Genomic DNA, 17056 nt, shown 5'->3' on the forward strand with positions numbered 1-17056 from the left:
GAACTTTGGCCCACGCCTTGGTTTTCTCACTCTGGGTATTTTCTTCAGGCTGAGAGCCCATGAAAAAGGAGCTATTTTTCAGCAGTGCAGGAGCCTTTGCAAATCATGTGTCCTGATCCTTCAGTCTGTGGGTCTAAAGTTTTATACTTTATTAGTGAAGGTGTTGACAAACTTTGTGTTACCATAACTGGTACCACCCCATTTTGCAACATTTAAAAAGCACATCTCATATGACTGTTTTTGTTGTCTTCTTTATCTGCAAACCAGTTTTGTGGAAATAACATTTTCCATCTTTAGTGTATGTTAGAGATTTCCCTCCAGTGCTCACTGCCAGTGTTGGTTCACCGATTTTTCCAACATTACAGAGATGGTTTGATCTGTGTCTCTAATATTCCAAACATCTCTAATAAAAGTGATGTTGATTTTTTTTGCAGTGTATTTTGCAGTCACTGAAATGTCCATTTCTTCAAAAACATCTAAAATGAACACACTGTGTATTTGAAATAGCTTTGATTATTAGACTAGAACTCACTGGCTGAATATCTGCTGAGAGTGGCGTCTTTCCAATCCAATCTGTTTCTGGAAAGCAGAAAGAATAATTTGAGTTTGAAACTTGAAAGTACTCTGATTAAAAGCTGCTTTTGATAGAAAAACAAAGCCACAGGGGAACATTTTCAAGACATTTTTGTTTTTATAGCTGCGTTGGGCTGAACCATGCATAGAGTAGAGACTTATTATAGAATAATTATACAATGTCATCTTGGTACACACTGGTAGCAAATGCATCAGTTGTAATAATATGGTTCCAGCTACAAAGAGGCAGCTCTAAGGCTAGGCCTTTCTGAAAATTGTAGACTGCCCCAGAAACTAGAACATATAAGGAGCAACTGGACGTCTCTCAGTACATTTTGTCGGCTGGCCGAGCCAGTCTGTTTGAAAAGCAAAGCTGAAGACATTAGTTTTGGTTGTACATGTTTTCAGTTCCAGTGGAGGGCTACACAAATTAAACCAAACATTTTGGGCTAGAGTCCCAGGAAGCAACATGAACAAGAGGTTATAACATTCTCCGCCAAACAAGTTGAAAGAAAAAAGCAAGAGGAAAAAAAGGGCCAGCCATCTGCCTGAAACAAATATGCATAGCCAGGCTGCTTTCAAATAAGTTTTCCACTGCTGAGCAAGCACAAGGTCACAAGGCTATCAAGCTGGGTTATATTAAAATACCGTTAGGTCCACATATATCTGGACACTGAAGCAAGTGTTTTTGTTTTTTTATCTGCTTACTTAAACATATTTCAATTATAGTTATATAAAGGACATGGAGATTATGTGTAGTCTCCCAGCTTTCATTTTCTACAGTATCCACATTCAAACTGGATGAAGGGTTTAGCAGTTTCACCTCCTCAACATGTGCCACCCTCTTTTTAAAGGGACCAAAAGTAAATGACTCAGAGGCTATTTCCTGGGCAGGTGTGGGCAATTCCTCCATTACGTCATTATCAATTAAGCAGATAAAAGGCCTGTAGTTAATTTGGGGTTTGGTACTTGCATTTGGATTAATTTGCCATTAACAGACAACATGCAGTCAAAAAGGCTCCCCTTGCAGGTGAAACAAGCCATCCTTAAGCTGTAAAAACAGAAAAAGCCCAACCGAGAAATTTCTACAATAGTAAGAATGGCAAAATTTACAGATTGGTACATCCTGAGAAAGAAAGAAAGCACTGGTGAACTCAGCAACACAAAAAAACTAGATGTCAATGGAAGACAACAATGGTGGATGATCGCAGAATAATTTCAATGGTGACCCCCCTTCAACACTGCCAGCCCAGTGAACAACACTCTCCATATCAATATCCACGTCTACCATAAAGAGAAGACTGCATGAACGTAAATACAGAGCGTTCACTGCAAGGTGCAGTCTACTCATAAGCTTTGAGAATAGAAAGGCTACATTTGACTTTGGTAAAAAGTAAATAAATCAATAAAATAAAAAAGTAATAAAGCCAGCACAGGTCTGGAAAAACATGCTTTGGACAGATGAAACCAAGATCAACTTCTACCAAAATGATGGCAAGAAAAAAAAAGTGAAGATGTGGAACAGCTCATGATCCAAAGCATATCACTTCATATATGGCCTCTGCTGTGTTTTACAAGCACTAGTGTTTGTTGATGATATGGCACAGCACAGAAGAGGTCGAATTAATTCTGAGGTGTTCTGAGACATACTGTCTGCTCAAATCCAGCTAAATGCTGCCAAATTGATTGGGTGGGATTTCATAATCTAGATGGACACTGACCCAAAACATACAAAGCAATCCATAAGTTTATTAAAGCAAAGAAGTTGAATATTCTTGAATGGTCAAGTATTAATCCAACTGATGATGCATTTCACTTGTTGAAGACTAAACTTTGGAGTGAAAGGCCCACAAACATACAGCAGCTGAAAGCTGCTGCAGTAAAGGCCTAAAAAAGTAAAAACACATTATCTGGCGATGTCCATGAGTTCAAGACTTCAGGCAAGATGTCATTGCCCTCAAAGGATTTTCAAGTATTAGAAATGAACATTTTATTTTCAGTTATTTAATTTGTCCAATCCATTTTATGCAATCTTTTTGGTCAACCCACTAAATTAAAATGAAAGTGTCATGGTAGGCTGTGTGGCAGGCAGGCAGGAGTGGTGGACCCAAAATGCAGGACTCTTTGGAGATGAGATTTTAAACTGAAAACGCAGCTTTATTGCTGGACAAACTTCTACATAAAATAAAACTCACAAAAGCAAAACAAAACTCTAAACCGAGGTGCTGGAGGACTGGAAATCACAAACACACAGCAAGTTGAAGGTATGACGTGACACTGACACAGAGAGACACAGGGCTTATATACACACAGAGTGGTAATCAGGGAATGGGCAACAGGAGGGAGACACAGCTGGAAGAAATTGGACTAACGAGACAGGGGAGCAGTAAAACTGAACACACTGACATCACACAAGACCATGATCCTTCAAAGTAAAACAGGAAACAAAACACACTTTACTAAGGCACGGACTAGACAAAGAGAGACTAACTAAAACCTACTAAATAATAATCATAATCAAAACAATATCACTGATTAATCAGAACATAAATCATAATCTAGAAAAACACCAAAACATGAGAAACAGAAAGCTGGGTCAAAATGACCCAGAACCGTGACAGAAAGTCTGCACTTCAACTGCATTTGAGTAGTATCATTTAAAATTCATTGTGGTACAAAACCAAAATATAAAAAAGTTGTCTCTGTCCAAATGTTTATTTACTTATCTGTACCTACCACAAACAATTCAGACAGCATCTCATCACAAAATTAGCCACAAACCTAATTCGGTCAAGTGTGACTGAATTAGGTCTGTGGCTGTTTATATTTCTTTACTGCTTATATTTCATTCTTGTAGGATAAGATTTACATTTTGTGAAGGCTATTTCTAAGAGTTTTCTTATTTTATCATTCTTTAATTAATGGTTTATTTTCTAAATGTATACTTTCTTGTACATTGTGCATTGGCACTTTGTTGCAATGTGCTTCTGACTTTAGGCTTGACTAAGATATGGCAGAGTGATTTATCATGAAGTTTGTTATTACTGTTCAGAACTACATCAGGTGCATGTTTGATACATACTTTTAATATTAACTTCTGTCTCATATTTCCCAGAGCTTAATGACACTGTTGATTTTTCGACTTTCAGAGAAGTCAGCAAGGCTTTTTTCTTTTTTCATAAAATATTTCAGCATCAACTAGGCAGGCATGCAAATTTAACTGAACCTTTAGGTACCTCCATGGATTTGATGTTTTTTATCCCAGTTTATTGTTTTGGTAATTGAAGGATTGCCATGGAATTTGGCACAGTAATTCCTGGGAACTTGAGGAAGAACTAGAATGATGTTACTAACCTTCCCAGTTTTTAATTGTGCCTTTTAAAAAAAACTACAATGGTGGTAGTGTTGGCTTATGGAACATCTTATATGCAATGCACATTCAAACACAGGATCCAGAAGGCCATTCCATGTATGGATAGATGAATACTTTTTTAGGATCCAGAAGACAGGGGTCAGTGGAGAGTGGACAGGTATGTGAGTAACCCACAATTCCTTTTTTGCAGGAACAAAAAAGGCAGATGAGTCTGATCCAGAGGGAGAGCTCTTTGGCTGATAGGATGAAACTACTTGGAACAGAAACAGATGATGTTGGCACAGGCAGCTTGCAAAATAACACAGACAAGCGCATTAGAGAGCCTGATTAGTGCAACCACAGACAACAAACTAGCAGAGAATAGTTGTTTGAGATGGTCTTTAAGTGCTGTTGAGTTATGATTAGATGAAAAACAGGTGCATCAGCTAAAGAGCAGAAAAACAGGTGGATCCAACAGCAGGCATAATCCAGGGTGGAGCCTGCCCACTCCCACCTGAGAGGAAAGGAAAGATCAAGTATATGAGCAGAGAGGGCTCTTTGCCTTGATCGAGGTTAAAACAAGGTTGAACAAGGTTTAAAAAAAGCAACCAGTCGTGAAAGACAACAAATAGTCAGCTAATTACCTTGTGTAGATAATTTTTTTTAAATTCCATGTTTGTGTTAAATCAGACCACTATTCCTGTAACCTAGAGGTTAAAAAACAAGCAAAAACACGAACATGCAAAAATGGTATGTGACCTCATTTTGAAAGGAATTTTAGTTGTGCTGCAATTGCTTTCTGCAGTTTTAATCCTAATTTCAGAAATACATTAACTAAGTTTGGTCACAACTGCAAATCCTGTGCAAAGTCATCTCTTCCCAGAACACTGAACATTATCAGTTGATAGCTCTACTTCCTGCATTGTGATAAATAAATATTTGTGCTGACAAATGTTATAAAATGTGGTTTCTTCAAGAATGGTTTCCATTGTACTGTTAAATCTGTCTCGCACACAAGAAAAAACAAATCAGGAGGAGAACTATAGTTTCCACCTGTGCTCCCATTCCTTGTTCCAGTCATCGTTTGCCATTAATTATCAGGCAGCAGGAAAAAAAAGAAAAAAAAAAGAAAAACAGAAAAAAAATCTAAGTGCTCCGCGAGGAAACTCCTGGAGTCTGGAAAATATTCCATTTTGGCCACTGAAGCTTTTATATTAACCACTGGCCCATGCTGGAGCTATTCATACTCTTTTCACATTCTTTTGCTTTCAGGAAACGTCTAAAATAACAGCTCCACCCCACAGCTTCATTTGCATTTAGTGCCTCCACTTCTGTATCTCCTACTCCTCTATCATTAATATAAACTCTTTTCTTTCAGGTTAAAATTTAGGAAATGAAGGAATTCTCCTTATTTGCCGCATTTTTTTTCTTTTTTTCCATAACTCCATAAAGTACAGTGTTTAAGGATGGATGCTACTAAGACTGTCGGGCTGTAGTATCTCTAGGGCATGTACTGTCTCCTATAATTAGTTTGCACTGGGATGTAGTGATGCTCTACGTGCTGCTGTTTAGACCTCATCCAAAGCACAAGGGGCGGGCCCCGAGACAACTTTCCCAACTGGTGATTTGATGAAGGAAGGATTTTCCAGTGTCAGTATCTCAGAGCCGGTTCAGGTTCAGTGTTGCGGCGTTAGTCCAGCCTCCTCACGGTGCACAACTCTCAGGGAACGGAGTGGCTTGCGCTTTTTTCATGAAAGCCCTTTGCCACCAGTGCGAGAGCTGGGCTAAAGGGGAATCGGATCTGAAGGGCCCAGTCTGGCTGTAAGAAGCATCCTTGTACTTTCCCACATGGCGCTGTAGTATAAGCACATTTTTGTGGACTGTCGACGGGATCAAATTGTAAAGAAAGTCGCCCGTTTTCCGTATAGCTGGGGGCGCTCACCATGGAGATGCAAAGATGGACCACCAGGTGGAAAACGAAAAGGTGGCTATGGGATTCAACGCTAATCGTTACGGTCACAGTTATTTTAATTCTCCAAGCTGCCAATGTTAGAGCAGGTAAGATGCTGTTCCTATACACCTCAGTCACTGTGCCGGGTCTAGGGCATCCCTGACAGTTTGAAAGCGCCTCATGCTGGCAGGCAGCCCAGATGCCAGTAGGCTTAGTCGGTCGCTATAAGCGGTCTCAGCTTTCATTTCAATTATTGCCGGTGTCCCGGTCGCCATCACTTAAACTCACCTTAACTCAGTTTATATACATTTTCAGTTGCCAAGTAAACATTTTCCATCTCGTTGCCTGTTTTGTTATTTGTTTGTTTTTGTCAAAGATATTATTTAAAAAACGTAAATACATTTATCAGAAGTATCATAAGAATTCCAAAGATTCTTCTTTTCATAAGCATGCTGACACCAAAATGAAGCTGTATCATGTGACTTTCCAACATATTCAAGATTTCAGAATCTTTAAGGTGGTCTTCCCGGTCACATGTGTCTGAACTTTGTATAATTATCTAAAGCTACATATAGACAGTTATATAGTTTTAGTGAAACGACTTTAAAGTCATCAACAAAGCTATATATCATTCAAGAGCGCAAGTGCTATAGAGTGGATTCTTGGCACAAATAGGCGAAGATGTCCCTTTCCTCTGAGTATGTGAGTGGGTGATGGATGCCATTCAGGTGTGGTCAGAGAGGGCTCTTAAATCCTTCTTCAGACAAAATAAACTGCAGGTTTTACGCAGAAATTTTACGCTCGACTTAGTAGTAATGACCAGGAGCCCACGGATAATGCCTTAAATTTTTACAGCATGAATATGTAGCAAGAGTCCAACGCTTTAATCAAATCCACAAAATGGTTTAAATGTGGCGGAAAACTTTGGTTCTTTTGATTGATAAGCTGTAGCCTACCATGTTTATTTCACAGTCTGACAGCTGTCAACGGAGTTTACAGTAGCACAGTATAATTTTAAACATATAGGTTTTGTGATGGGTTTTGTAAGTTTATATAATAACTGGGCACAAGATTGTGGAAATCTGGGAGGGAGACTCATATTCTGGCCTGAAGGATCACCATCTTTCCACATTATCTGGGCTCCTAGTCCAAGGAGGGGGGAAAAGAAGAGGGAGGGGAGGGAGGTGGAAAAAAGAAAGGAGTATTTTTCTTTGTTTTGAAAATACATATGTGGGTCATAAAAACGATGAAATTGAAGATCAAATGAAATCACGTAGGTATTCATAGCGAACTGTGGCTTTTGCCAAGATAATTTTGTGTGTGTTTCAGAACTATGCATCTGTTTGGGTAGACTTATTTAAACACTTGTATTATTTTGATACCAGATATGTGATTATTGATCCTTTCAGATGGCGACAGAAAATAAAAATGTGTCTTAGGTGGCTATATAAAAATGCTAATCAGAAGATGATATATTGTAACACGTAATTTTGGCTAATTTATGCTAACTGGACAAGCCCACCACTGTCTAAATCCATCATCATTCATCATTGTTTTTTGTGTACTGTGATACACAACAAAGTGATTCAGCAGAGGGAAAATTGCAGAGAAGCAAAATGAAAAGATTATGAAAGCAAATATCTAAGTGGCACAGCTTTCGCACTGCCCATCTTCCTTCATTCTGACAGATATTTAAACTCACCATAATTGCATGATGTGCTAGCAAACATTTACAGGGTTTCCAGTGTACACTAATTGCTGCCTATGCTGCCAACTCTCAGTAGATGGCAGTGACACGAAAAAGACCGACAAGTCATCCCAAGATGCCGCTGCATGACCACAGAGCCACAAAAGACATTAAGTCAGAATGTCACAGATTAAGTTAATCACAAGTCTAAACTTAAACATCAAAATGTATTGCTCTGAGAAGTTTTGGGATGAGGAGAGTTGGACATTTTGCCAAAAAAATGTATTTCATAGTGTTAGTCTGCTGGTTAAAATGCTTTAATGAATGTAACAGAGGTTTTTCATGTTACTGCACGCTTCATTGCCTGAGGAAAAATCACCAAAGTTTGTCATGTTAGTAGATCGTTAACATGGCAGATAGTATATCACAGGTCCCAGACAGCAAATAAGAAGATCTGTCATTAAAAATCATAGAGACCAACAAATTACCCCTCAGACTAGACTGTGGAGAGTCTGAAACTGCGTTGGTACCTTTAGCACGAGAGAACTGTCTTCTCTCTCTTGTGGTTTTACATCCTTATCATTAGAATATGGTTTATTTCTTTTTAGGGTGGAAAGATGGGAATCTTTTTTCAGTATACGCTACGTTGGCTCGACCTCCTTGGTAGGATGAAGCTGTGCCCACTCATTTGGGATCTTTAATGGTTTTGGGATATTGCCCGTTTTTCAGGGCTTCTGTGAAAGAATGGTTGTGGAAGGAAAGGAGCTGAAAAGTTTGGGGGAGGACAGGGGGGTGATGGGATGCTGGTGGGTGGGTCTGTGGGGGGTTCCTGGCCAATTCAGCACATCTGGAATATATGAGGCCTTGAGGTATGCAGTAATGCAGAAAGGCATTCTGAAACTCACAAAGAGACCTTTAGTCCAAGCTTTACTTTTTTCAAGAACCAGTAGCTCTGTACTTGGGACAATACTCAGAAGAGCCACAGACTGTATTGCTTTTTATGAGGCATTTTTTGTGAGGTTTAAAACCTGGCAGTCAGTTCCTCTTTTTTTTTTTTTTTTAAAGTATGTCTGTGTTTGAGTCAGAAGTCGCTCTGTCTGTTAAACTGCTTTTTGTGCAGTGTCAGCAAAAAAGAAAAAGCCTTAAAAAAATAGATTTTCAGTAGAGCAGCTTGCCTAACACATGCTCAACAAATGAAATTCAAGAATTGTGCACTATGGCACCAGATTATCTGGAGCAATATCAGCATAAATGCCTCGAGGAGCAGATCTGGAAAGCTTCGCGTGATCTAAAATTTCAGACCCGACCCCTGAGCATGAGCGGGTTGATTCTCCACTCAAGTTGTTATTTTTCTGGTCACGGGAGAAGTAGCTACAGGGATGGGGCCTTCTCACTTTAGTCTCGTGTATGTTTTAGTTAGGGGGGGGCTACAGGGAGTGGTGCCAGTATAAAAAGCCATAATGGTTTCAACATGTCGACTTATAGCACCACCCATTAGACCTTTTCTTGGTTCCTAAAAGTGAACAGGAGCTGCTACATCAGCACTTCCTGTCTTTTTGTGCCATATGACTAAAAAAAATGGAAAATGTACAGCTGAATATTTATATAATAATTCCTTCAGCATTACGTTTTTATGTTTTGAGAAAAGCCACAACCTAAAGGTATGGTGAAAGGCCAATTCAAATTAGGTTCTGTCGTTTGCCTAACAAATAAAAAAAAACAACAACAACAAATGGTTGTTTTTATGAAACTTTACATTAAAGTTATTGAAATATGATGTATGTGCTATTTTGATCTTTACTTCATATGTTTTAACCAAATTTCCCTCCCATGTCATAGAGTTTAGCTGAGTATTGTAAGTTCAATGAGGAGACTTTCTGCAATGTAAACTTCAGGAAAGGCTTTTGTCTGATCCCCTTTAATAATTTTCCCACAAAGTTTTCTTGCCAGTATCAAACACATTAATCTAGGCTTTTTTCCTGGCAAGGGAGAGTTCCCTTTAAGCCTATTATCTCCCTTTCTTTAAAGTCCTTCTGGTCCCTGTGAGATTTTAAGCTGACCATTCAGATATTGTTTATCATTGCTGGGCCTTTGAAGAGGACACATCCGGCTCCTTGACTCATTCAAAAGACAAATGTGTTGTGCGATATCTGGACACAGTTATCCTGGTTTTTATTTCTGTGGTTTCTGTAGCTCTTAAATAAAAGTATATACTTGGTTTGTAATGGCGATTCAACTGCGCTGAACCTAAGTTTAAAGGAGACCTATTTTGCTTATTTCAACCTATGCGCTTTTATTCATAGAGTCTACCAACTATCATTGCATGATTCACAATTTGCTTAGTTTATTCAGTATCTGAAATAATCTGTTTGAGCTCCCTTATACTTCCTTAGACCAGCTCTTCTTCTTCTGATTGGTTGGCCCTTCCAAGGTGTGTTCAGCAGAGGTTTGGGGCGTCTGTGCTTACAGCAAAAAACTGTGCACCTGAAATGACCATATAAGGCAAATCTGCCCAGAGTAGAAAGAAAACTGTATGAAATGGAGCCCCTGGAAGGTTGTGCTTTTGGCTCATAGGGATTACTTGCAAATACCTCATTGTAACACCCACTATAACAGCACATACAAGACAGAAAATAAGCAAAAGCACAATAGTCCCCTTTGAAAATTAAATATCCACTTTTAATGTTTCATTAAGATTTGGGGAAAAACATGTTTCTCGCCAATACTGCAGAACATTTGTAGCGCTCAAGTTTTAATTTTACTCAGTATACTAACATTTACTATGCAGAGATTATATAACATTTGGTGTGTGTCATTAAAAAAGCTAAATTATGGGAAGTGTTTGATATTTAAATTTTTGTGAAATGCTTGCATACTATTAGTAACTAAAACTTCAAACGTAGCGCTAACAAACATATGTTAAAAAAATCAATCATAGCTTTATTACTGACTTCTTATATAAAGCCAGGCTATGTAACTTTTGAAAGAAAACAACATATTTAGGACTGAAACATTAAAGCTGTTCCACTACTTTCAGGAGTTTTGTTGTTGCTGGTATGGTAGCTCATATTTATGTTAGCTAATATTACCTTCAAATAGCTTCTGTGTAACTGGTTGGCGCCTGCATTTGAAATTTGAGCTGCCCATTACTAGCACAAGATTGATGAAGTCAGGGTGTGATGGTAAGGGTAATATTAGCTTTTTGTAGATACATCTTAAGTTTTGTGTGTCAGTCTAAAATACACTATGTCAGCCAGCCTTAAAAACACATATCGTTGTTTTAATACGGTCAGAAAGTAATGTTGCAGTATTGAATGTCTGTAAAATGAATAGACTGCATTGGTGATTGCTGATAGGCCTACACATTTCTTCCATTTACTTTCCCATGCAAGACAGAACTCATAATTATCTTTGAATGATGACTTATTCTTACTGTATATTTTTCAGCAAATGCAGCCTCAGGCAGATATGCATTAATCCACAAATTACGTTCTTCTGGACATCAACCCTTCAGTTTATACACAAACCTTAAAGATAGACTATTAGGCTACCAAAATCCCCTGTAATTACAGTGTAACTAATGATGTGCCTCAAGATAGGGTTTTAAGAAGAAAAACAGTTTGAGAAGGAGACATGTGAAAAAAAGACTAGGCTGGAGTAAGCGTTTGATAATTGGAGGAGAGAGAGCAAATGGGAAATAGTTTTTATAGCTGTTCTGTGCAGTTTCACCTCTGACTTTCAGATCCATTGATAGAAAAGAGCTTAGTAGTGTTAAGAAGCTTGTAAAGCTACCCCTTGCTGTGTTCTCCTTATTCCAAAGACCCTGTGATCAGCAGCAATGATTTTTATCATCCCATAGATGCTGTGGCTTTTAGCTGTGGGGGTAACCGGGGAGGTAAGGAGGGGGGCAATTATGTCTGCTGGTTCCTAACATTTTTATTGCTCCTCTGCCAAGGCAGCTCATAAAGCAACAACTGGTTGAACTGACAGGTTTGGCCAAGAGTACTTGAAAAAGCAAGGGTGTAATGGGTGTAAATGCTGATTTATCATCAAAATGCCAAGTTGGATTAGACTTTCTGTTAACTATGCTTATAGTGTACTGTAAAGTTACATGCAACATAGACACTAAAACGTAATAAAATAAAAATTCAATTAATCAGTCAATCAGCTCAACTTTCATTTTGTTCAACTGGTATTATATTTAACTACCTATATTTACATAGCAGCAGCACTTAGTATAGGTTTAGCAATTGGCGATATGGTCATTCAGACTGAGGACTCACTTATTCACTCAACTTTTAAGAGTTGCAACTTTGTAACAGTATCTCATTTACAGGGTAGCTTCTCATCATGGAAGTAGTTTTATTTACAACTACTAAAATTTACAACTACACATGAAAATCTGACATAGATTTTGAGTTTTATTTTCACATTGACATTTTAGAGTCTTAATAAAGTAATCATTTTATTTTTTGTGGTGACAAAAATTGTGTTTTAGTGCATTAATAATTGCTGTATAAGAAAAATTGTTGATGATTTTTATCAATTCATTGTTCTCTCTCTCTACAGCTGAACCAGTGGATGTACTGAAGGTGCTGGACTTTCAGAGCTCTCCTGAAGGAATAAGGAAAACAGCAGGCTTCTGCACAGCGCGGAGAGGATCCAAACCCGACGTAGCTTATCGAGTGGGAAAAAGGGCTCAGCTCAGTGCTCCGACTAAGCAGCTTTTCCCAGGTAAACTCTTCACTTCTCAGCATTTACACTGAAACTGAAACAGTAGTACAATAGTAGGTCTTTCATAAAGCAGATAAACAAACAAACACTCCCAATTTTAAATGCTAGAGACTATAGAATGATTATAAAATGAATCTTGAGGATTACACAAGTTGTTGAGAGCTTTATTTTATTGATCATATATGTTTGTGGTAGTGTGGAATATGCACTTTAATTGGACTGTTTTTACATAATTTGACCAGTTTATTTCAGATATTAGTAATGGAAATTGCCATCATATTGCATAAAACCTTTTAACAGAAACTTGTACAGAGAGGCACTTAAAATAGCCTTCCTGTAAGATAAGCTACAACTAACATTGCAAAACAATACTAGAAACTTTGTGAGGCTTTCTAGACAACTGCTAATATTTGCATTGTTAAATTATTGCAATTGAAGGCGTCAGGTGATGTAAAGTGTAATGTTAAGTAAGTAAGGTTGAGTAAGTTTTTAGAATTCATCCAACGTGGAAAATAAATGAATGTATCATGGAACTTCACCCAATGCTGGCATAGAGATTTTAGCCGAGAAAAAAGTGTTAGAGTGGCAGATATCTGTGAAGCTATGGTGCTTGCATGGCTGCTCAAGCCAATTGTTGTTTGGATTAAAGTATGATGATTAAGTTTTGTTTTCTTGAACCACTGAATAACAAAGTTTAAAAAAAGAGTTAAAGATGATTGTATTTCACAAAGAAATAACAAAGAATGATTTGATAAATGACTCATAAAATCCTTCAGTGTTAAAGTCTGTCTTTTAAAATCCAGTGCAGACTTTCCAGAATCATTTTCTAGAGGATGCCAATGAATTTCAGTTTGCTCCAAGAACCCATAGGGGATGGTAATCTACAATGGTGCATGTAAACACATGGCTAAAGAAAGCGGAGCAGCACCAGATTTTTGTTATTTGATATTTTGGTAAAACCGACAAATCTGTTACAGAAAAAACAACGAAAGCATGTCTATTGTTTTGTACACTGATCTTGTCCAACAAAGTGTCTTTCCTCAAGTTTGATTGCTGGCAGATGCGGATGCTCAGTCTGTGGTTAAGGTAGTGAAATTTAGAAGGGTTTTTCATATTGTATGTGCATTTGGAGTGTGTTGCCCTTCTGTTTTTGAGAGGCCACATTTATTTTATTAGGCTGTTTTTGAGAACTTAATCCATATTTATTTTATTAGGAAGTAGATTTTAAACAAAACTCGGCAAATCCCAATTTCAGTAATCAATTGCAGAGAACAAAACCTTTTGTCTACTGACAGAAGCAAATTTGCCAAATGTCAAATTTTTAGTTGATTTTTTAAGTCTGAAATATTAGAAAATCATGGTGTTCCTTTAAAACATAGGACAACCTATGGGAGAGAGAAGACAAAATGTATTCACATGCAGGAGTGACTTATAAAAGTATGGAGAGTGATAAGGGGAAGCGGAAATGCTCAGTGTATCAAAGGAAGTTCCCCAGCAGCCTGAGCTTATAGCGGCAAAACTAATAGGTGTGTTCTAGTTTCCCCATCTGCAGGTTTACTAGGCCTCTCTTGGGTCTGAGTGGCATAAATTTTGTCATCAGTTGGTGAACAGGAAGCTCTAAGCAGACATCCATGTGCCTGTCACTTTTTTGTAACCATGTGGACTTGTTCAAAGAGACTTTACAATGCACCAACCTACACCCTGTCACAGGAAAGCGAAAGGAGTCAAATAGGAATGAATCTGGGCTAGGGCCATAGTGTCTGTTTCCACAATAGAGTATCTCCAATGAAGGGATCGTTCACCTGATTTAGACCTAACTATATCCTGTATCAAAAAGCAAAATTTAAACCGACTTTCAGAAGTAGAAAGGAAGTCTGTTTTTCAAACCCAAACTGGAAGCTTGGTGCAGGAGAACCATATGTTGAAGCATCTATCTCCCAATCTACCTTTGCAAGCTTGAGGAACCACAAGTAGAGCTGCACACTGAGACCTCTGGATTTAACAGGGAGACAGTGAGGAGAAGCTAATCTGGAAAAAAATATGAGATCTCTTTCTAGTCCCCCCAATTATAATATACCACTGCTGCTTGCATGGCTGCTCAAACAAACCATGCCTCCCTTTGCGGCCTGTTATTCATTTACTACTAGGGCAAAGTTTAGAAATGGTCCCCAGTTGCTTACTTACTCAAAATGGACTTCCAGCAAAGTGAGAGAAATTTATTAGGGATTCATTGCTGTGAAATGAAATGTCCCAGTCAGTGCAGTGTGTGTTACTCTTTTTGAATCTGGCTACATTTCAAAGAGCAAAAAGAAAGACTAAAATGCAGTAATTGAAGGAATTAGAAAATAAGCCTGTGTAATTTTTGGCTTAACTGGACAGCATGCTCATGTTCACTAATGGAAACTTGAGTAATATAAGTGAGCCTGAGAGGTGAGGTGTTGGAGGTGTCATGAAGTGAAGTGTCAAAATGTCCTCAGTCAGAATAATTGGACTTTTATTTGGCTAGTATTAGTTATTTTTTCATTGAACCAAACTATTATGTTCACAAAAAATATGACATTTGTTTGAGTTGCTGTATTTATAGCCCTTGTAAAGTTAATATGGCTGCATCACCACTACCAAGGCCTTTCAGGACATGCCAAGGTTTCGTTTAGCTTCCCCAGTAAAACGGACTCGCGTCCAGTGGTCTAGACTCTGTGGGTTAATCTGAGGAGAGAAAGTTGGAGCAAAAGCAGTTCTCTCTACTCATTACAATACAATTGCCCTAGTTATAACATCAGAAGAAGGTTTGTAAGACAGGGCACAAGGTAAAAGGAAGTCTCCAGTAGCACAAATGCTTCTTAAGGGAGGACTGTTTGAAAGTTTTTAATTATTACTAGCAAAATACACACTCTTTGCCCATGAGCAAGTAAAAACACTGACATGTTTGTTAATTTATCATGGCATTCTGTTTATGTTCATTATATCATTGTATACAGTGAGATGGCAAAAAGAAGTGTTGATAAACACCAAACAAATGAAATATTAAAGACATATATTGTTCTTCTTTGCCAGCTACTCACTACACTTCATTTGATTCAGAAATGAAGAAAACCCTCCTGGGCAAAAGGTCCCATAAGAGATATTTTTATTAAACTATTAAAACTATCTTGGTTCTGCTATGTAGCTTTCATGTCTGCTGTGTATCTTTACATTGCTCTTAATCAGAATATTGGTGTAAAACTTGTTCATTTCAGCAATTTTAGGACTATATAAACTCTATATTCATCTTTACTAATGTGACAGCCCACTATGTCTGTTGCGTGTTCCACCTTTAGGGGGGGTATTCCCAGAGGATTTCTCTATAGTGTTTACCATCAAGCCCAAGGCTGGCCTCCAGTCCTTCCTGCTTTCTGTGTACAACCAGCAAGGCGTGCAGCAGCTTGGAGTAGAGGTGGGCCGTTCCCCTATCTTCCAATATGAGGACCAGCATGGCAAGCCTGTCCCAGACGAGTACCCTTTGTTCCGTTCCGTCAAACTTTCTGATGGCAAGTAAGTGACGGAGCGCTTTAACACACTAGAAGGCAAAATGTAGATGAATGGCTTTTGTGTCCCCTAAATAGTACCTTTTCTATGCCACGTGCAGTTATCCCATTATCTCAGCGATATCTCAAAATCTGGAGTTTGTTTGTTATGGAAATTGTGAGGTTAGCTCACAAGCAGTTCATTTAGGGTAATTTTTTCTATTTTAAAAGATTCAGGTTATATTTTGTGCTAAGCAGAACCGGTCTGTTAAAACTATTTTCTCAGGCACTCAGAGCATACTTAACTCTTCCAGCCTGGTAAACTGACACGCAGCTCTGCACATTTATTATCATCATATGTTGTTCAGTCATTAACACCATATGGAACAACTCAGACAGTAATGGCAAATAAATTGCTGGCAACAATTTAATGACAGCCTTTCTAAATTATTTACAGCACTGCTATACTGATATGCAGTAAAGGACAGGATTCTCATAGCTGTCCAATGAAGCTGAAACAAATCATTGTTAAAAGTTGCCAGCAATCTTTCATATAAATGCCAACAGAAATGCCTTGCAGCGATTTCATGAGTTGTTCTTTGTTGGTGATAAATAGTGAAAATACACAGCTCAATCAGTGCTTTTAATTACAATTTTACAAAATGTGTGGCTAGTAGAGCACTATGGTTTACACGTTTTGTCAAAGCTAACTTTGTATTTTTGAATAAACCACAACTAAAACACTGACAATATTTAGACCAAGGCTTTTGCACACACTTTTTGACATACCTTATCACCAACTATAGGTATATTTCCTTGAATACTCAAAATGTCAGCGTCATCAGAATCAGAATACTTTAATAATCCCTGAGGAAATTATGTTGATGTGTGGAACATGTGGATCCATTCATAGGACTAGTCCAACTAGTTTGAAAATACTCACATGCTTTTCTGGCAAAAACTGAAGAATACTTTCATAGTTAACCAAAAACAACTTTTGCATGTGTACTTCTGGGTAATCATGTGACATTTGGAAATTTATGCATAGCTCTCCAGATGCCACAAGGCAAGTAGCACTGTGCCAGTGCAAACTGGTACATTGATGCCAGGCTAGCTGTTTTATCCTTCTACACATTAGACTAAGTTAAGCTAAGCTACATACGTTCATCCGCCACTTTGTTCAGTAGACCAGCTCAACTGCTTTTGAACTTCAGCTAATCCTGATAAGCTGTTGAAGTTTAAAATAAGCATGAGAA

At 38.1% G+C, this 17056-nt stretch overlaps 1 protein-coding gene across 1 annotated transcript in view; it reads left to right on the top strand.

The window, feature by feature from the left end:
• Window positions 1–5611: 5611 nt before the first annotated feature.
• Window positions 5612–17056, top strand: part of LOC134616671 (collagen alpha-1(XI) chain-like) — an 80791-nt gene continuing 69346 nt past the window's right edge. Inside the window, exons 1-3 of the mRNA XM_063461610.1 lie at window positions 5612–5983; window positions 12133–12297; window positions 15615–15828. Of these exons, the coding sequence (XP_063317680.1) occupies window positions 5869–5983; window positions 12133–12297; window positions 15615–15828 (494 nt within the window). The 5' untranslated portion in view covers window positions 5612–5868. The remainder of the gene's footprint in view (window positions 5984–12132; window positions 12298–15614; window positions 15829–17056) is intronic.

The sequence above is a fragment of the Pelmatolapia mariae genome, linkage group LG18 (genome assembly GCF_036321145.2).
Source record: "Pelmatolapia mariae isolate MD_Pm_ZW linkage group LG18, Pm_UMD_F_2, whole genome shotgun sequence".
NCBI lineage: Eukaryota > Metazoa > Chordata > Actinopteri > Cichliformes > Cichlidae > Pelmatolapia > Pelmatolapia mariae.